Source organism: Danio rerio, chromosome 3, assembly GCF_049306965.1.
Source record: "Danio rerio strain Tuebingen ecotype United States chromosome 3, GRCz12tu, whole genome shotgun sequence".
NCBI lineage: Eukaryota > Metazoa > Chordata > Actinopteri > Cypriniformes > Danionidae > Danio > Danio rerio.
Window position 1 is genome coordinate 40,667,231 of NC_133178.1, and position 21,779 is coordinate 40,689,009.

General features: G+C 37.1%; 1 protein-coding gene across 1 annotated transcript in view; it reads left to right on the forward strand.

The window, feature by feature from the left end:
- Window positions 1-21,779, forward strand: part of gna12a (guanine nucleotide binding protein (G protein) alpha 12a) — a 56,809-nt gene that overhangs the window by 12,509 nt on the left and 22,521 nt on the right. Inside the window, 1 exon segment of the mRNA NM_001013277.2 lies at window positions 3,235-3,450. Coding sequence (NP_001013295.1) covers window positions 3,235-3,450 — 216 coding nt within the window.

The following is a 21,779-nucleotide window of genomic DNA, read 5'->3' on the forward strand; positions in this document are numbered from 1 at the left end:
GCATGTTTAAGTGCTAGTTTTTATGATTCATACATGTCTCAACAGAGTACAAGAGGACCAGGACCCCCTTCTGGGAATCTGAACTTCAGGATGTTATTTCAAGTGCAACAAAAGAAGGCTGATATGTGCTGTAGAAGCAGGATTCAGCCTCGGTTGAAACTGCAGTCATAATCAATAATAGCCAATGGCCTTATGTTACATTTACAAAGCGTCTCATGATATTTCTGCTCTTCCACAGAGCCCTCCTGGTTTCTGCCAAAGGCTCAGTTCAGGGTCTTGTGTTTTGGTGTTATGCTTGGAAGTGAGGAGGCTCATCACGGAAGTTTAGTTTCAGTGCATTTTCTGGAGATGTTTTCGTTTTTGGCTTCAAAGTGGAGTGTTTCAGGCACAAATCTTCTCTTTTGGATATACATGTCATGCATGAGCGGCAGCATTCTGAGCTTCTCCCAAATTCAGTACAAGCACACTTAAGATTTGTCTCTAAGTTGTTTCAACTGACAGTGGTGTTTTATGTAACAGCAGTAGCTCTGGGAATGTGACTGAAAGCACAACTCTTATTGGTTGGGCCAGAATCTTGCACAATAAGATGGGACAAGGGATTAGAAAATCTTCATGAATATTCTGTCACATTGATGACATGCACATTTTTGTGTCGCTCTGCATTAACAGCAGCTCAATCAAATTAAAATATTCATGTGAACACTAGGCATGGGAAGGTATACAGTGGTTTGGAAAAGTCAAGGTTTTTAAACAAATTTTTTTACCATATTGTTCCTATGGTATATGTGTGATTTTTTTATTTACTTTTTTTTTAAATTTTACTTTTTTTTTTTTTTAGAACAACAGTATCTCCAGCAGGAAAGATATCCAAAATGGTAAAGAAATAAGTTTTTTAGTAAGAAAGGCAGCAGAAATCAATGATTCATTTGAATTGACTGACATGTTTACTGCTCCAAAATATTTAAAATGTTTCCCAAAATAAAATTTACTGTGTTCAAAGGGGAAATTTTTTTTTTGTTTTTTACCCAGACATTTAAAAAGAATATATTTAAGAGCAGTAATCATGACAGTGCCAATGGTGTAGTGGAAAGTACATTGACACATGCACTCCAGTACTCACAGCGACCCGAGTTTGAGTCCCGCCTAATGGTCCTATACTGATCTTTCCCCTCTCTCTGCTCCCCACACTTTCCTGTCCATTTTCTCTACTGTCCTATCCAATTAAGGTAAAAACCCTGAAAAAAAGACTGTGAAACCGGCATATTTTTGTCCAAGGTCATTCCATACCATCAGAATCTTATATCGACCCATGCCTAGTTTATTCATCCTAACATGCAATTATGAAATATATACAGTAGTCAACATTTCAAGTGGATCAAAACCTTTCTTCAAAGTTGTTCTAAATCTATTGATCAACACTCATTCTTGCCCTAGGATGATTTTAAAAATCTTTTTTGATCCATTTTGAATGTCGACTACTGTATATTCATATATTAATGTGGACCTTGAGAGTTCTAAAGATAATTACTTGTGATATGATTAGCTGGTGTTAGGATTTGTAACCAAACTGTGCAGAGCTGCGGGCCCTCCACGAACTGAGTTTGACACCTGTAGTTTAGCCTTATGACTGTATTCGAAATACTTTTTCATAGACTAGTCATTTGTAACCTAATGGAAAAGTTTGCACTCTTATATTGCTCTTAAATTTCTCAAAGTCAGGGCATCCTAGATGTTTTTGTTGGTTAAATATTTTTAACAATGGTCTTTCTTCACGTACCAAATGCTTTGCTTCAGGAGCCATGGGAATTAATTTTGTTTGCTTGTATATGCATTGATTAACTTTAAAAGTCTGGTAGCCATTAACTTGCATATTTTGAAAACAGTTTCAGCTAAAATATTGCTTTAATGTTCAACTGACAATAAAAAAGTAATCTGGGGAACAAACAAAAAAAAAATACTTTTGGGTAAACTAACTTTTAAAGGCAGGATTTGAAAAGTTTTTTTTAGATCAGTGTTTTTTATATATATATATATATATATATATATATATATATATATATATATATATATATATATATATATATATATTGCTGAATTATGTACATAAATTGTTCCAAATGTTTTAAAGAATGTTCAAATCCAGAGAAATAAGCTATTTTAACTAGCAATGTTGCACACCCTCAATTTTTGCTTTGGTTGTATAGTAAACAGGGAAACATCAAAAATGTTTTAATAAAAAAAAAGAATAAAAGAAATATAAAATCCAGTAGTCAGCATTTGAAGTGGGTCAAAAAAAGTCGGGTGTTGTTCAATTGTTGTAGGACAAGTTTGCTGGTGATCTCCCTGGGCGTCATCTGCAAGGGGCCACAAGTAGACCCGCCCCTCCACCCCCACCCCCTTTTTCCTTTTTGCTCGCGACAACACCACCCCAATCACATCACCCCCCTGCCAACCGTGCCCAAAATAGACTCTTTACTTTCGTTTGCGACCCTCAGCCCCCCATCCGCTTCACTTTCGTCTATGCCCCAACCTCCCCCTCTCTTCACTCTCATCCTTGAATAGGCAGCACAAACATCGTTAGGACGTCGCGATCATTGTTTGCTTTGAGCACTAGTTAAGCTTGCGCTTCTGCTGAAAGGTGATGATGCGCTTCTAATTTTGACTAAAGTATATTTCAGATGATAAAACAGCACTGCTTCTTGCTAACACGATCTGGTCACATAATAAAAGCTCCACTGCTTTCATCCTGTGTCATGCTGGTCTTCCATCTCAGAAATTCTTCTTAGAAAATCTTACTTCGCATCATATTACCATGATAATATATTTTTAACACTTGTCCATGAACATGATTTCTGTAGGAGTCAAGTAGGATGCAATGAAGATGTCAACTCCCATGATTCCACACTCAGTCACAGCATCATCAAAAAACACCTTTGTTTGTTTTGAATAGGAATATTCACAATCATATTCCGTGCCTTTAAATATAACTTTATAACAGGTTTGAAGCTGACCCGGAAGAATTTACTGAGACAGATGTTTGAGCTTGTTTAAAGCTTGCCGTAGGTGAAGACATTGCTCTTATCTTTGTTTTGTCTCCAAAATAATTGCTTTGTCTCACTTCCATTTATAGAAGCTCAGCTATAGTGAACACAACCTTCTGTAGTTACACACTTTTATACACAAACAAACATTAAGATATTAACTACTCTGCCTCTCTCCTATCTTTTCTTAAAGGGCATGCGGGTACTGGTGGATGCCCGAGACAAACTTGGCATTTCCTGGCAGAACTCTGAAAACGAAAAGCATGGCATGTTTGTTATGTCCTTCGAAAACAAAGCAGGCATGGCTGTGGAACCCTGCACCTTTCAGCTGTACGTCCCAGCCCTGCAGGCACTCTGGAATGATAGCGGCATCCAGGAAGCCTACGGTCGACGGAGTGAGTTTCAGTTGGTGAGTGTAATCACAATACATTTCCGTACAAACTGTGCCATCTGGATACTCTTACTGTTCATGGGAAGCGCCACATGGCTCTATGGGTAGTTGGCAATGGGTGTTCTCATAAAACATATAATCTATTGTTTACATGGAGTAAGTACACTGCTTGAAGGCACAGTGGTGATAGTTCATGGATGAACTCCGTAGTTGGCAGTATAAAACTGACGGATGTTTGGAGTGAATAATGATATTATTTCATTGTATTATTTGGAAAAAATATATTATCAAAATAATAATAACTAAATAGTTTGTAAATAAAATAAATAAATAGTGCATATATGTATATGTTCATTTATCTACAAACCATTTTCATTAATTCATTTTCCTTTGGCCTAGTCTTTGTTTCAGAGATCACCACAGTGGATTAAACCACCAACTTTTCCAGCATATGTTTTATGTAGCTGATGCCCTTCCAGCCGCAACCCAGTATTGGGAAACACCCCTACACACTTATTCACACATACACTACAAACAATTTAATTTATTCGATTCACCTATATCGCATGTCTTTGCATTGTGGGGTCCGGAGCACCCAGAGGAAACACAGGGAGTACATGCACAGAAATGCCAACTGGCCCAGCTCGAACCAGTTACCATCTTTCTGTGAGGCAACAATGCTAACCACTGAGCCACCATGCCGCCTTTACACAATTTTTGGTCAATAAAATTATTGCTATAATTAAACTAATCAAAAGGGTCAAAAATGTTGCTAAAAGTCATTCATTAAATTATTTTTATCAGGCTTCACCACAGCGGAATGAACCGCCTGTTTTTAAAACGGTTTCAGATAAATGCTTTACTTTTGCATTTTAATCTCCTTAAAGAATGCTAAAAACTTAAAGTTTTTAAAGCACATCTACTACTTATAGATTTATAAGTACACATCTATACTTATACTTAAAGCACATCTATTACATTATGGTTGTTAATTAAAAAGTAAGCACAGATTTACCATATTAAAACAGCTTCTGAAGCATTATGTAAAATTGAAAACTGGAATAACAGCTGTTGAATAAACATATTTGTCGTCTCAGAAAAAAAAGATAATTTAAAACATTTAAAATATGTTCCTAAAACAAGAAAATATTTAATTTGGGAAATTTAAAACATTTCGAAAATATGTAATAGTATTTTACAATGATATTTTTCTCTGTAGTTTTAATTTAATCACAAAAGCATAACATCTTATGTACTATGATGTACAAAGAGTTTATGAACAGAACTGTGTATTCATACAATGATGAATAGATTAAAGGCAAAATATGTAAGATTTCATTTATCCATTTTCCTTTGGCTTAGTCTCATTATTTATCAAGGGTCGCCATAGCGGAATGAACCACCAACTATTCCAGCATATGTTTTACGCAGCGGATGCCCTTCCAGCCGCAACCCTGCACTGGGAAACACCTATACACTTTCATGCACACACATACACTACTGCTAATTTAATTACCTGAAGTCACCTATAGCGCATGTCTTTTCACTATAGGGGAAACCCATGTCAACATAAAGAGAACAAACAAACTTCACACAGAAACACCAACTGGCCCAGCCTGGACTCGAACTGTGAGGCGACAGTGCTAACCACTGAGCCACCTTGTCGCCGTATGTAAGATTTGTATTTACTAAAATAAAAAACACTAATAATAAGTTATAGAACTTGTGTGCTTACATTATCCCAAATGTTTTGAGGAATCTTCAAACCCATTCCAGAGATGCTGAGCACTATTTTAGACTCCATTATAAAAGAACCATAAAATGTCATTAGTATGATAAAATTTCGCAGATTTTTTCTCACCCGATCACGACAGGAAAACCAGAAATGGTTGACTGTGGCATAATAAAAGCTCTGCTGTGTCATGTTCGATTCTCATCAGCAATTGCTTCAGTGGTCTTGTTTTCTTTTGATAGCTTTTAGCTTTACTCTGCTTCCATGATAATACAGTTTTTACATTTTATCTCATCCATGAACATGATTTCTGCAGAACTCCCATAGGATGTAATGAAGATGACAACTCACATGATTCCACACTCAGTCACTGCATCACCAAACTATGCCTTTGTTTGTTATGCGTATGCACAAACTTGCAGCAAAATTTACATATTCATTCATCCACCAACTTATCCAGCAACATTTTACATAGCGAATGCATTTCCAGCTGCAACCCATCACTTGGAAACACCCATACACACTCAATCACACACATATACCACGTCTTTAGAGTTGTGGGGGTAACTGGAGCACCTGGAGAAAACCCATGCAAACATGGGGAAAACATGTAAACTCCACACAGAAATGCTAACTGAGCCAGCCGAGGCTCGAACCAGTGACCTTCTTGCTGTGAGACGATTGTGCTACCCCTACCCACTGAATTTTAAATTATATCCTTACTGACCAATAAAGCTCTGCATTTTACTAGTATGCATGTTCCCTGGAATGAAGCGTACAACTTCTACCAACTGATGGCCAAGAAGGTACGGGAAATACAGCAATATTCCAGTGTCAGTTAGATGGAAATGGTTGGCTTAGCTATTAAAGGTAGACACTGGGAGACCTTAATTAAACCTGCTGAGTGCAGAAAAGCAGAGGAAGCTTGACTTATTTATGTGCATCTCATCTCAGCATGGACGTTGCCACAGGACTTTAATGAGTTCAGAAGCTGTGCACAGGAGTCTCTCAAACTTTAATCACTCCGACTGTGCACTGGAGCGATGCGATTCACATGCATATCCCTGTCACTGTACCTCTGGATGTTTATAAATTTTTAAGCTTTGCTCAGAGTCCTGAAGATCTAGGTCAGTGGAGCAGGATAGATGATAGGATAGGCAATGAGGAAACCTGTGAGGAAATGGCACAAATTTCTCTTCATGCATGAGTTTTTTTACTTCGTTAGTCTTTTAACAGATAAAAATAGATTTTAAAATATACTTTGCTTCCTTCTTAGGCCTGACCCTTCACTCAAGTCATGGTAAATTTGAAGGTTAAGTACAGACGTCTGTAATCTGCTAAATCAGTTTCTGTCTTTGTCTCTCATGTGATGAGCTCATCTGGTGACAGAGCTCCGCCCTCTGCCTTTTTGTTTCCTCTTCACAATTGGGTTTACATCATCAGCCCTTGCTACTGTAATTAAACACAGCCGGTCTTGTTTAAGGTCATCCAAAAAGACAATTCACTTGTAATGTTCTGCTGTTAAAACTACATTTCAGACTGGCAAACAGAGGATTGTAAAGAGCCCTATCAGACACTCAAACATATTAAAACTTGTTATTACAATATTATGTCATTACAATAATATTAAAGAATAATAATTCGGTTGGATTACTGGTTGAATAATGAATTGGTTGAATAACTTTTAGTTCAGTGGTGAAATCTATAAGCAGGAAGACAAAATGTAGAATAAAAAAAGTAATTAAAAAATTTTAAAAAGTAGGATCAGATTTTAGAATTGACGATGGCAACAACGCTGTTGTAATATCTCTGAAAAGTGTTTGACTGAAATATCAATTCAGACCAAAAGCCAAGATTTAAATAAGTTTTTATTTCATTTTTATTTTTAAATTTGCTGTACATTTCAGTTGAGTTTTAGTTTGTTTCATTAATGTTTATTTTTTTTTTGTTAATTCATTATTTTGTGAACACATTCAGTTTTAGTATATTTAGTTGAAGTTTTTTTATAAACTAATTTCGAGAGGAGTACGCGCTTATGATTGATAGCAGCTGGTCCTCGTTAGCTAACACACGATCCACCAATCAGACGATTCCTAAATCACTATAAATAACCAAAGCATCTTACCTTAACCATCTTCGTCTTGAAGAATCCCCTCCCCTTTTTTCTTATCTGGGCAGCAGGGAGGCCAATGGTTAGCATCATTGCCTCACAGCAAGAATGTCACTGGCTCAGACCTTACCTGGCTGGGTTGGCATTTCTGTGCGGAGTTTGCATTTCCTCCGCGTGTTTGCATGGGTTTTCCCTGGGCACTCCGGTTTCCTCCCACAGTCCAAAACATGTAACATAAATAAATTGACAAATTAAATTGTCATTTTAGGCAAGCAATGAATTCCGCAAACAATCTTTATAGCCAATTCATAAACAAGCAGGGGAGTTCTCAAGACCTACCTGAGCTCAGACTCCCCTCTCGCCCTGCAACGGGAGGGAGCCCCGATCTTACAAGCTCAGGGCTCTCTTCCGGGATGCCAAACACACTTTATAATCAATCATCGGCAAGGGCGAACTCTTGAACTTCAGTTTTAGTAGTTCTAGTTCAGGGGTAGCAAAGTCTCAAAGCAAACCCACCTCATGGCAAGAAGGTTGTTCCCTTGTACCCTAGTTAGCGTGGGTTTCCTCAAGGTGCTCCAATTTCCCCCACAGTCCAAACACATGCGGTATAGGTGAATTGGATAAACTAAACTGGCCGTAGTGTATTGATGTATGTGAGCAATTCCAGCATTATAGATGTGACATTTGCAGTTAAAATTCAAAACATAAATTGACAGGAAAGTCTGTTAACATTATATTAAAACACCTGTTTATGTTTTCCAGAACAACTAACCACAGAGTTAAGGGATCAGAAAAATATCAGTCTGTGAATATTTTTTTTATATTTTAAAAGAGGGAAATAATCATGCTTTATGGATGACAAAAAAGTTTGCAGTATACAACATACTTTGTGGACATTCTTTAAATTAAACTGCACAAGCCAAAAGAAACAGTGCTAATCAAAAAAATAAGAGTTGGCTCTCTATAGAACAAACATGATTAATTTTATTTTATTTGACTTTTTTTTTTTTGGCAATTATGAGGAAAAAGCTTTGTTATGGATGACACTTTTACGTTATGGATGTGACAGATGTGAAACTGCCACTTGTGTGACTTTGGTAAATCAAATATAATAGTTTGAAAACACTGACAGAGACATTTTTGAGTATTTTAAAGTACTGTAAAATACTTGCTTACACAAAAAAATGTAGAAACGGTTACTTTGTTTTGGTGAAAACTTACATTTTTTCATGGCAAGGTTGACATTTCGTCACCTTAGATTTATAAGATTCTATCTGCGTTCTGAATGATTTTGAGATATTGAGCTTCAAAGTTTTTGCATTCCATAGCAAACAGTATGCGTGTAACATTTGTTTTTAGAAATAAAAAAGTCTTAAAATGTAAACAACTTATAAAAAAACATCCCATAATGTAAATAAGTTGTCATTTAATAAGAATATGTCAATTACTAAATTTTGACGAAAATGTCAGATAGAACCTTATAATTCTAAGGTGACGATTTGCATGGAATTGCTCATGCGTGAATAGGGGAGTGTGTGTGTTTCCTAGCTCTGAAGATTGTTCTATCAGTGCTGGGTTGCAGCAAGAAGGGCATCCGCTATGTGAAACAATTGACAGAGTAATTGGTGATTCATTCTGCTGTGGCAATCTCTGGTAAAGCTAATGAAAGTGAGTGGGTAAGTGATTCTAGTTTAGCAGAGTTAACATAACACATGCAGTGTTGACCAAAGTAAAGATTTATGTTTGTACAGCCAATACTGACTCTTGATCTTAGCATTAAAAAGAAAATGATTGTCTGAATAAACAATGAATCCAAAGCAATAAATAAAAATAAAAACTATTAAGAATTTAAACAAGCTTCTTCATATAAGGATCATACTCTTGTGTATGTAGTTAAACATGTCTACATGCGGCTGGAAGAGCATCCGCTGTGTAAAGATAGAAAACATGTTTTATGTTCATATATAAAATTAGCTTTTGCATATAATCATGTGCTTGTGGGATGTGTCTGGTTGAAAATTGCCATGTACTGTTATATCCTATAAATTTTCCATTATAGAAAAGTGTTTGGGAATTCTAAAAGCGATGATTTATTTTTGCAAATTTTGTTTCAGTTAGTTTTTCAGTGACTGTTGCTGGTTTAGTTTAGTTTTAGTTTTTCATTTATAGGGATTTTTAAATAAATGTATTTCCAATTAACAAATTGGACCAAAAGTTTTAGTCTTAGTTTTTGTTTCTGTTAACTAAAATCACCTAGTCAAAGACATTTAAACAAATAAAAAATGACATTATGTTAAAGGTCATACAGCAATAAAAAAAAATAGTAAATTGTTTGTCATCATAGTCACAATTTTGCACATTACAGTTCAATACAGTGTGTCCTAGGAGCAGATCTTGTTTATGTGCATTACAGGGTCATTCCCGACATTGTTTTGTATGTTTTAAGCATTTTATTTTGAGCAAGTTCTTCATAAGATTTCAACTGATAAAAGTGTGCATGTACATACATGTTCAGACCAGCACACAATGTTATTTTGGGTGTTTGGTAAGCTCCTTTGCAAAATATGTATCTTTTTGTTTGTTTCTTTATTTGTCTTTAGGTTTAATCTTAGAAATGACTGGGTGTCAGCAAAATAAACACACCCTTAGAGTCTTTCTCTTGGAATCAAGGAACATAAGCATTTTAAATGTACTTCTGGCATTTTTAAAGCTATTATTTGCAAATGTTTGCCTTAATGAAACATGTGTGACGTCTGCAGACTTTGAACCAGCTGTTTTTCCTCTTGATTTGTGACCTGAGTTTGTGACCCTGTGAAGGTCTTTGCGTTTAGATGGCCGTCTGGTCCAAAGGGTTGGTGCCTCTGCCTCCCTCAGTCCCTTTTGTTCTCTCTACTCTGTGAAGGCCTGTTTGTTTGTGCGTTCATTCAGAAGCCTGTGAGTGGGAGGACATTACAGGGCTCAGCCTGTCCCGACTGAGTAACTCCTGTTCCCTATTGGCCAGAAACCCAGAATTAACCCTGTCCTACAAGTCTTTATTTCTACTCCAAACAAAAGTGTCCCTGTGGAAATGCTGCTCTCTTTTTTCCCTTACAGAAAGTCTCTTTTCGACCAGTCCTGCTATGAAATTTACATAGAGTGCCTGAGTAATGTGACCGGAAACTCTTTTTCTGACTTGCATTTTGATACTGGATTACTTTCTGACTCTTTGTATGGATGAACAGATGTTCTTCTTCCAAGAAAGCTTAAGACGCTTGCTTTGTCATCTCAAGTCTTGCTGAAGAAATTGATCCCCATGTTTTATGTAAGCTTGTAGAGGTTATGCTCTTTTCGTGAGAAACTTGGCTCAGATTACAATACTGTCCACACCATTTCTTTCGCTCTTGGGAAGATTGGTGTGAGGGAGGTCCTTCTGTTCTTCACGTTTAGAAAATCTCTTTAGGGAGAAACATTGACATTGACCATGAGAAACAAAGATATGTATGGAATGCTGTGTAAGATTTTAATTAAACTTATGCTTATCAACTTATGCTTTGTGCTTATCAACACACATAACCATTAAAAAAACCTGCATATACACCTATAAATTATTTGCATAAACATCCGTACCAGGGGTGTCCAAAATCAGTCCTATAGGGCCGATGTCCTGCATATTTTTGCTCCAACCCCAATTAAACCCACCTGAACCAGCTAATCAAGCTCTTTTTGTTTTGGGTATACAAGAAACTTCCAGTCAGGTGTGTTGAAGGAAGTTGGAGCTAAACTATGCAGAACACCAGCCCTCCAGGACCGAGTTTGGACACCCCTGAGCTTCACTATTGGATGTTCAAAACAATACATATAAACTTGATGCATGCATACTCCCACATACACACGCACATACATATAAACCCGATACTTGCATAAACACCCATATTTACACATGCACATCTATGTGAACTCGCTATATGCAAACACACCTATACACACTCGCATATACATATAAACTTAAACTATGCATAAGCTTATACATATGAATATAAACTCAATGCGTGCATAAACTGCCTAAAAACACTCATGCAAACATTCAAAATAAGATTTACAAACATATACACATTAGTTGTGTATATACATAAGTGCAAGTGGTTTTATATGTGTATGTGCATGAATTCTCAGTGTAAAAGGAAGTTGTTTCAGTTTAAAGGGAAGTAAATCGGTGTATACGCATGTGTTTTATGTATGTGTTGATAAGCAAAGTTTGATTTAAATCATACACGGCGCCTCATAGATAAGTTTTGATAGTATCAACACTAAATTAGTGTCTAAAATCTGAAGGCTTGAATGTCAAGGGGTTGTATTGAGTTGGCTGCAATGGATCTTGATAAATTGGTGTGATTTGAGATTAGCGGTTGAGTCACATGATTTATGCTGGGATGTAATTTCATTCTACTTGCATATATGAGAACTTTTAAAGTAAAACTGGCTTTAATTTGAGTTAGACTAGCACATTAAAGTACAAAAAACAAAGAAAATGGAATGGCTCCATTGTCAGTAAGTCTGCCAGAATCTCAAGACTTGCTGTTACGGGTATATGTGGCCCTGCTCATATTGTGATTGGACACAAATGCTGCTTTTTCTTGAAGGCTGTGGAGAGTTCATGGACAGGAAGTCTGCATTGCTGTATTGTTGAAGGCTGATGCTGCTGCCCCTCCATGAAACCATAGTAAATCTCAGGCCAGAGATCTGTTTGTGCAATGCAGCTTTACCACAGTTGAGTCATAGTCATCATGAATTCCTTTCTGACGAACTCACCATAATCTTCATGTAGACATTTTCAAAGGGTGGATCTCTGCGGTATGAGTATATAGGTTTGATCAGTTTTTATTTAGTTGATGCAAAGTATCAATGTTTTTTTTTTCCCTTTTGATTTGGAAATCTAATTTATGGAAGCCATTTTTGGTTAAGAAATAAAAAACAAATTGTGAATTGTAATTTGTCCATTTCAAAAAAAATAATTAGACTGAAGAACTTAAAGACAAAAATGTCACATTTAAAAACATTTAACTTAACTTTAAAGTTCACATAAACCGGACGCTGTGAGCTTTTTTATTTGTATCGTGACACAGTTCCTAGAGAAACAGAATATTAAATGAGAAAACAGTGGGCATGGCTTTTTTTGTCAACTGTGGGCTGAATAGATGTAAAAAGTAATATTTCATTCCGAAATATGGGAAAAGAGTTTAGGGAGAGTTATTACAACCAAACAGACACCTCATCCTCATCATTTCTGTTTTTTTGTCAAAAATGACAGTTGGAGGCGTGGTTAAATATGTAAGCCACACCCAATTCCTAAAATATGTGTAATCTGACAACTTCTTAATGATAAATTATATGTTCGAGACTATCCAGTATATTTACCATATGTAAAAATACACTTAATGGCCACTTTATTAGGTACACCTGTCCATCTGCATGTTAGCGCACATGGCAGCAATGCAATGAATTTAGGCATGTAGACATGGTCAAGATGATCTGCTACAGTTCAAATCGAGCATCAGAATGGGGAAGAAATGTAATTTAAGTGACTGAATGTGGCATGGTTGTTAGTGCCAGACGGGCTGGTCTGAGTATTTCAGAAACTGCTGATCTGCTTGGATTTTCATGCACAACCATCTCTAGGGTTTACAGAGAATGATCCAAAAAATGGAAAATATACAATGAGTGGCAGTTTTGTGGGCGAAAATGTCTTGTTGATGTCAGAGGTCCGAGGAGAATGGCCAGGCTGGTTTGAGCTGATAGAAAGACAACAGCAACTTAAATAACCACTCGTTTCAGCCGAGGTATGCAGAGGAGCATCTCTGAATGCATAAAATGTTGAACCTTGAGGTGGATGGGCTACAGCAGCAGAAAACCATGCTGGGTGCCACTCCTGTCAGCTAAGAACAGGAAACTGAGGCTACAATTTGCACAGGCTCATCAAAATTGCAAAACAGAAGACTGAAAAAATGTTGCCTGGTCTGTTGAGTCTCGATTTCTGCTGGGACATTAGGACGGTATGGAATTTAGCGTCAAAAACTTGAAAGCAGAGATCCATCCTGCCTTGTATCAAGGTTCAGGCTGCTGGTTGTGGTGTAATAGTGTGGGGGATATTTTCTTGGCACACTTTTTGTCCATTAGTACCAACTGAGCATCATGTTAATGCCACAGCCTACCTGAGTATTGTTGCCGACCATGTCCATCCCTTTATGACCACAGTGTACCCATAATCTGATGGCTACTTCCAGTAGCATAACGCTGTCATAAAGCATGAATCTTCTTAGACTGGTTTCATAAACATGACAATGAGTTCACTGTACCCAAATGGCCTCCACAATCACCAGATCTCAATCTAATAGAGCACCTTTGGAGTGAGGTAGAATGGGAGATTCGTATCATGGATGTTTAGCCAACAAATGTTCAGCAATTGGTGATGCTATCAAGTCAAAGTCACTGAGGAATATTTTTAGAACCTTGTTTAATCTATGCCACAAAGGATTAACGCAGTTCAGTTCTGAAGGGAAAAGTGGGTCCAACCTCGAACTAGTAAGGTGTACCTAATAAAGTGGCCGGTAAGTGTATATATCTTATACTCACTTTTTTTTACATTTTTACCCTGAGTACATAATTGTAAGCATCACATTGATAGATTTTAGCCCCAGCGATAGTCAGGATTTGATGAATGGAGACATTTTAGCTATTCTACCTCAGTGTTTTGTAGCACCTATGTGCGAGCTTTGTCAAAGGACAAGATATGTTTGCTCAATGTCAATGTTTCTCAAGCGAAAACCCAGTCATATTTCATCCCTGAAAAGCTGCCTCAGCCTCAAAGGGAATCTTGCTGGGATTTTTGCCAATGAGAGGATCTACAGCAGGAGTAATGATGCCTCTTTGTGAAATTGTGCAAGAGCAGGAGGGGAGAAGACTGGTGTCATTTACACACAAAACCTTCCCAAAGGACAACGTGGCTTGTCCTGTGAGCTCCGGCACATAAAACCACCCAGAACATCATTAAATGTGCTCAAACATTCCATTAGTGAGCTTGTTATCTCGTGTACACAAAGAGCCGAAATGAAGACATTTTTCAGGTTTCACAAACCCGTAAGTACATCTCAGTTCGTGACCCAAGAAAGATACCCCCGCCGCTGCCCAAGAGCTGGGCGGCATTCAACATTCCTCAGGGAGATTGATGTTGCTGGGATGTGTCTTAAATTCCTCATGGCTGAAAACAAGATAGGTCCTGGTAAGCGTTCTGTTAGCCCTCTTTTTCAGCACAAGATTCCTGGCAGCGGACAGAGCCACCATGCTGCGTGTAGTTACCCAGAAACAACAATTTTAAAGATGATCTTTAATAGTTTACGATGCCTCCTGGAGGTCTCGCCCGGCCTGGACCTGCCTCACTCTGTTGTTCTGTTTCCACTCTGTAAATGTGGGGCCCATTTGAATTGTTTGATGGTCTTAGAGGGCCAATCCAAAATATATAAAGTGAATCCATACAGAGGAAGGGTGTATTTGTTTACTGAGCGGACTGGGAGCGATGGCTTATAGCAGAACATAAGCCGTCCTCAGAAGAGCTGGAGATAAGCAGAACAGCTCACATTCCTGAGCAGCTGCGGCAGAGATCTCCAGAGAGCAGTCCACCTCCCCAATAACACAGCCAGCCGAGACATCAGCACAACACAAACACAAGCACAACTCCTGTCAGGCGCTACGGACAACTCCACGTGTTTTCTACAGGCTTGTTAAAGGAATAGTCAGTGTGAACTCGAAATTTGCAGTGTTTATTTTGCTAGTGCACATTGTTATTCTTTAGATAATCTATAATCATTGCTGGTTAATCTATAAGGTAATCTACTGAGAAAGAAGTTTTGTTTGGTAATCTTCAATCAAACTTGACCATTTGCTTCAGCATTTGGAGTGGGGGTTCTTTCCTGGCCACAATATTCTTAACCATGCCCTTCTTACCGTTAGTTGGCTATGGGAGAATAATGTTTAAAAAAAGAAAGCCCTGCCCCTAGTCAGTATTCTGTTTCAGTTGGAAGTATATCAACATTCTGAAATAGAAGTCGGAGCAACTTCCGGTTCCTTTTCACACAGACTGTACTCAAGTCAACTTACATTCTTTTGGAAAAATCTAAGAGATGTTTTGAAGAATGTCTGAGCTGCTGTTTTGCATGAAGTATTTTACCTTGCCTATATGTAGGTTTATTTAAAAATGTAAAATATTTCTGCTACAAAAACACTTTGTTCACTTAATAAGACATGTGTTGAACCCCTGGAGATGTATAGGTTAGTTTGACGGAAAGTATTAATCTTATTGGTTGGCCAATACTGAACACTCCATAGAAAATGTTTAGGTCAGCATAAAAATGAGCATTATATTCATTCCAATGAATTATTTAAAATGATTCATTTATTTCACAAAATGTTAGTAGGTTTATGGCTTTGTTAAGTTACAAAAAATCCAGAAACGGTTTTATAAGATAAAATGCCCATAAAATCAGAAGGTCCATGATTGAACATATATGGTTTGTGTTGTGAATATTAACAAGCTCTGCTCCGACCTGCCACTCTTACAGACAGACACACACACAGCATGATGTACGCTGAAATGGGACAAATATAAACCCATTTAGAGTAACGTTAACCTATTTAATCTCAGATCTACTGTGGATAAAGGCTAAATCATAATTAAAGTTAACAAAAGAGAGCAATAGAGATGTATGGTGTTGCATTTTGAAGCTGAAGTCAAAGAAAACACTGCCAGGTATTATTATTAACCTCTGTATGAACAGATGACAGTTGAGCTGAGATATTTGACATGATTCATCTGTCTAGACGTGTTTGTTGAAACATGCGCTTCAAATTTCACAATAAACACGATAACAACCAGAAGATACAATAGAACAGTTAATATATGTATTATCTGTAAATGTTGCATTTTGCATCCTGAGGCCAGTTTGAACATGCCTTGTGCTGTCTTTTTCCAGTAACGCAGAGTAAACAAATTGGCCTCATGTTTTTAAAATAAAAGTTGCACATGCTTCACACAGCAAGTGAAATATACGCTTAAAAATAACTAAGGGTGAAAATGTATAATTGTTGTCTCACTAGCAAACGTTGTTGCTTATCAAACGCAGCATGAGGCATGCATATTAATGATCTCAGAGCTTTTTTTATGATCTCAGAGCTTGATGACATGACTGCTCGTCAGGTTCGGATAAACAACCTAAATTAGGCATACATGCAAATGTGGAGGGCATGGCCTGTGAGTCTCATCACAGTTTGTTCTGTCTTCTGATTGGCCACTTGTCCATCGTGGTTTTACAATCGTGGGATTTACATGAAAACGAGGAAACAGAGGTGTCTGAGGCTCACAATATGTCCATTTCCATATACTAATCTTGTATTATTCTACTATGCCTTGGTATTCCCAGATTTTCATTATAGGCCACTTTAAAAAAAGTTGTTGCTTTTAAAATGATAATTTTTTCTTTAAAAAGTGGGTAAACCTGTTGCCTTAAAATGACAGTAAAAGTAAAGTTAGCGTACAGTGTTTGTGTGTAAAAAGGGCTTTAGAAAGTTGCTTTTAAGAAACTTTTAGCTTAATACAAAGCAAATATTTTCATTATGTAAATAAGAAATTAACCTTACAAAGCCATCCCTTGAATACTTTGGCAGAATAAATCATGACAAAGATTTTATTTCCTGGTGTACTATGCCTTTAAATGCTTTTGGAACAAAAACAGTGTTTCACATAGCCCTCGTTGAGTATATCTTCCATTTTTGCTGTGCAATATCTTAACTTGTATCCCTAGACTTTGCACTTTTTTTTCAATCCACTCGTCTTATTGAATCAGTCTGGCTTCTTCCTTCAGCGGATGTGGCTGTGATTACTGCTGAGCATTTGTGGCTGCTGGAGCCGAGTGTGCTTAGTCAATAGTTGCCTGGTTTTTACACACTCTGTAATTACAGTAAATCCGTGTAAGAGTGTGTGCAGCATAGAGCAGAACCGATGCCCCTCCTCTGGCTGTGGCCAGGCTAAATAATGCCCCATTGTTGCTCATTTGAGTCCAGACCAACGAGTAACACGCTCCACCCCGGAACAGAGCCAGACTTATTCACACAGCTGGGAAATGGACACTGAACTGGGACATTCGGTTTGAAGTGTATGAGAAGTGAATAAATGGAGGAAACCCAGACACAATGTCATTCATGGTTCAGAGAGAGTTACGGTTAATTACTGCGGTTAATCGGTAGTAGCAAGATTGATGAATGCGCTGTGGCCAGATGTTTTGTGAGTTTTGGCCGAGATGCTTGCCTAGATCACTTCCAGAAAAATGTTTTATTCATTCCTCAGGCTTTTTTTTTTTTTTGTATTTTCCCCTTTTTTTGAGGCTGATGTAGACATTAGATGAATAGCTTTGTTACTAAATTGCTTCATGACCTTAATGTTTCTATTAAACCACAATTTTGTTTAATTTTCATAGTATAGTTTCACATAGCCAACTGTAAAAATAGCTTCAATGCAATTAGATTGCTTCCTTTGTTTAGGGCATCAGGAAATAAGATGAAAATAGACACGTAGATTTCACTATATTTAGAGAACTGTTATGTAAGGCACACTGATTTTTCCCCCAACTGAACACAACTGTATTTTTGGTGATGAACTTTGATGCTGGTTGTGTTATTCTGAGATGAATAGATTAGGGATTTCTTCCAGAAGGAAGTTTGGGTAAGTCTCATTATTAAAATGTTTGGATAATATTTTTACTCTCAAATAATTGGAAAAGGTTATGTAATGTAGTTCACAAAAATAAATTAATCATTAATCTTTAGTGTAGTAAAGTTTTTTGTTATTTATTCAAATAAATAATATAAGAATGTTCTCATTGTTTAATTGTTGTTATTGCAGTTAAAAATGCTTTATTAAATTCTTTATAATAGTCTATAATCTGTAATTCTCTATAAAATTGCTAGTAAATGTCACAAATAATTATGAATTGGCAATTAACACAATGTATAAAATTAAGTAGATTTTTCATGTAGCAAATACTTAAGGTCTTTATATACTTGAAACCAAATAAAAGAAAAATAAACGAAATCACATAATTCAGAACAAAATCCAGGCAAAACTAACAAATTGGTTCCTAAGCACCTTTGAACTACCATTGGTCTGTTTTCTTTGACAAGCTGGTATTTGTATATAGTGATGCTCTTCCTAAAAGGTCGCCAAACCATGTGGCTCAGGTTCTGAAGTATGCAAAATTCCTTTCCTCATCTCATCTCAGCTTTACCTTTGCTGAATAAAAAGAGCAAACTCACCATAATTCTTTCTGTTTTCATTTAATGGATGCACATACCCTTTATGTCGCTTACTTTTTTGTGCATCAATGGCATCAACGCTACTACAAGATGTTCATGAAACTATACTTACATTTTAATATGAATATATTTTAATATAACATTTACATTTAGCACACACTTTAATCCAAATTGATGCACACCCGTGAGCACACTAGTGGAACAGGTGACTGACCAGACTCAAACCTGCGACCTTTGGATCACAAATCCAGCTCTCTAACCATCAATCTAATGATTTACCAAAAATTGTTCATTTATTGCACAAAATCTTTGCATTAAACATTTATCTACAATGTACAAAGTGATTAGTTAACTTAAAAAAGGGTAAACCCGTTGTTTTTAAAGTAATTATTATTACAGTCACAGTGCCCTATTTCACATATAAAATATGAAAAGCAATGTTATAGTAATAAAAATGTCCAATACAAAAAATATGCATTGGCAAAACGCTATTTATACAATTGTTCATGTCAAATGTTCTTGAGCAATAGGAAGCAATGTTTTAATCTTATTACATTACTAAACTGAACACTGAGAAAGAAATGAAAACTGTTTGTGCTTTCAATCATTTGCATTTATTTAAAGAGCAGGGCAACTACCTAAAATAAATTTACACATAAGAAACACATTTTTTGTTGTTGTTGTTGAAAAAGATAATTTACAAACCTTTAATCCTCCATCTCAAACAGCACTAAACTCAACTGCTTCCCATCATTGCTACATCCCCATTCTTCCAGCTTTTTCTGAACGTCATTTCCTCTCAAACACCACCATAACCCCTCATTTCTCAGGAGGCGTAATGGAAGTGACAGGCCAGAATGGTTTCTGACTCTGAAAGGTGTCACCAGTGCATTCAGCCATATTTCTGCGCCTGCCCTGTCATCTGTCATGCGCTATCTCAGACAGACTGTCAGGAGCGATAAATGCATGCTCATTTTGGCCTGCTTCTCCAGTGTCCTATCTGTCTGTCTGCCCTATCTAGGCCATTATAGTACAACTTAGTCAAAGTACTCCAACAGGCATTGCTGAGGTTTGATATGGCCATGACAAACACTTCCATTGCCTTGACATTCCAAGGCTTAAGATTATAAGCCTAAGTGGCTTATCAAAGTTGTTTCACTCCTTATAATGAAAATGAAAGGTTTGTGCGGCCGCAGGTAGTTTTCAGTCCAAACACCAGTGGTGGAAAGAGTCCTGAAAAATCATCCTCAACTAAAAGTATCATTACTTGGCCAAAAAAATGTAGTGCAAGTAGAGTAAAAGTATCTGTTCTAAATACTAGTCGAAGTAGCCCTTCTAGATGTAATCAGAGAAATGAGTGGTGTTACACTCTGAAACTGATTAAACCTTATATCTATATATTGCCACAGCCATATCACCCTGCAGCCCAAGTCTGGTTACTCACTGAAGCTAAACAGGAGTGAGCAGGCCCGGATTGGCTAATCGGGAGGACCGGGAGAAATCCCGGTCCGTTTTTTGGCCGCGAGGGCCGGTGTCCCTAGCTCCAGAATCTGTTGCTCTCAGCAGTCACACTTTTTAAATTAATTAATTTATTTACTTGACCACAGTCTTCTTATTCATTATTTTATGAGTCACTCTTCAATATACAGCTCTTGTGGTCCAGTGGATAGCACGTTAGAGTACGACGCTGCCGACCCGGGTTTGATCCTCGTCTGAGTATGTTATGTATTTATTTATTTTTTTATTGTTAAGACATATAATACTGTTAAAGTTGTTGAACATTTTAAGTTATAAAGCAGCTGTTTTCTCAAAAAAAGACGTGATAGTGTAATTAGAAACTGAATTGGAAATGACCTTATTTTAATATAGTCAGTCGTGAACTGAGGTGGGCCGGTCTGAGGCTTGAAACTCCAGGGCTGAAAAGGAGTCCCACTCCGGCCCTGGGACTGAGCCTGGTCAGTACCTGGATGAGAGACCACATGGGAAAAACTAGATTGCAGTTGGAAGTGGTGTTAGTGAGGCCAGCAGGGGGCATCAACCTGGGATGTGTGTGAATCCTAATGCCCCAGTATAATGAAGGTGTTGTCCTGTGGCTGCTGTCACATCATCCAAGTGGATGCTACACACTGGTGGTGGTGTGAGGAGACCGCCCTCACAACTGTGAAGCGCTTTGGGTGTATGGCCATACACAATAAATGCACTATATAAATACATGTTACATTACATTACACACCCTGCAAATGAAAAATGTAGCTTATACCAGTGTCGTTTTCTTTTAAGGCGGTTTGTAAGTGTAAATGCATGCATTTGAAAACGTAGCATTCTGTAGTGTATTTAGTTGTTGTTTAAGGCCATTTGGTCATTTCAGTAATCATACAGTATGATTTCAGTCATCAGTGACATGCGGTCTAAACAGTCTCTCATCCATTGCATGTAATGATTTTGCATCTTCTTGGATACTGCCAATGCTTCCACACGACGTTTTTGCAGCATTTATAAAGCTTCTGTGTCTTGAGGTCGGTCTATCTGATGTAAAGTTTATATTCAGGATTTGATTATCATCAGGGACTGATCATTCTAAAGCCAGTCACCGTAGACAAGAAAAAGTCAAAGCAACGACTGCAAGTTGAAGGATAACAGTGCAGTAAATGTATCAAAACAGCACTAAAAATCTACTCAAGTAAAAATACAATGAAAACACAAGGATTTTTTGCACAATGATTTCATAATATGAGATGTGTTAGTGTTTAGTTGTCTATTTTTTATGTTTTTGTGAGTTTTATGTATTGTAGGATTGCAATTGTGTTGCGGCGGAAAGCCTGAGGTTTCTCTAGGTTGAGAATAAGCTGAATTATGTTTGCTAATAACTGTATAGAAATATTAACATATGCTATATAGTCTACATATGATAAGCATTTAACCACTATCCAGCGTCTATGGACAACGTTATTTTGACGTCCAATAACGATGTCAAATTACATTGATATTTGGTTGATTTTAGGTTGTGTTGAAAGTGATCCAACGTCTGACAGATGTCATAGTGGTAAAACCCACACAACGTCAAGGTGTAACATGATTAGACATTGATATTTGGTTGATTTTAGGTTGGACATCACTTCATTTTGGCATATTATTTTTTAAAACAAGACAATATGTTTTGCTTGTCTA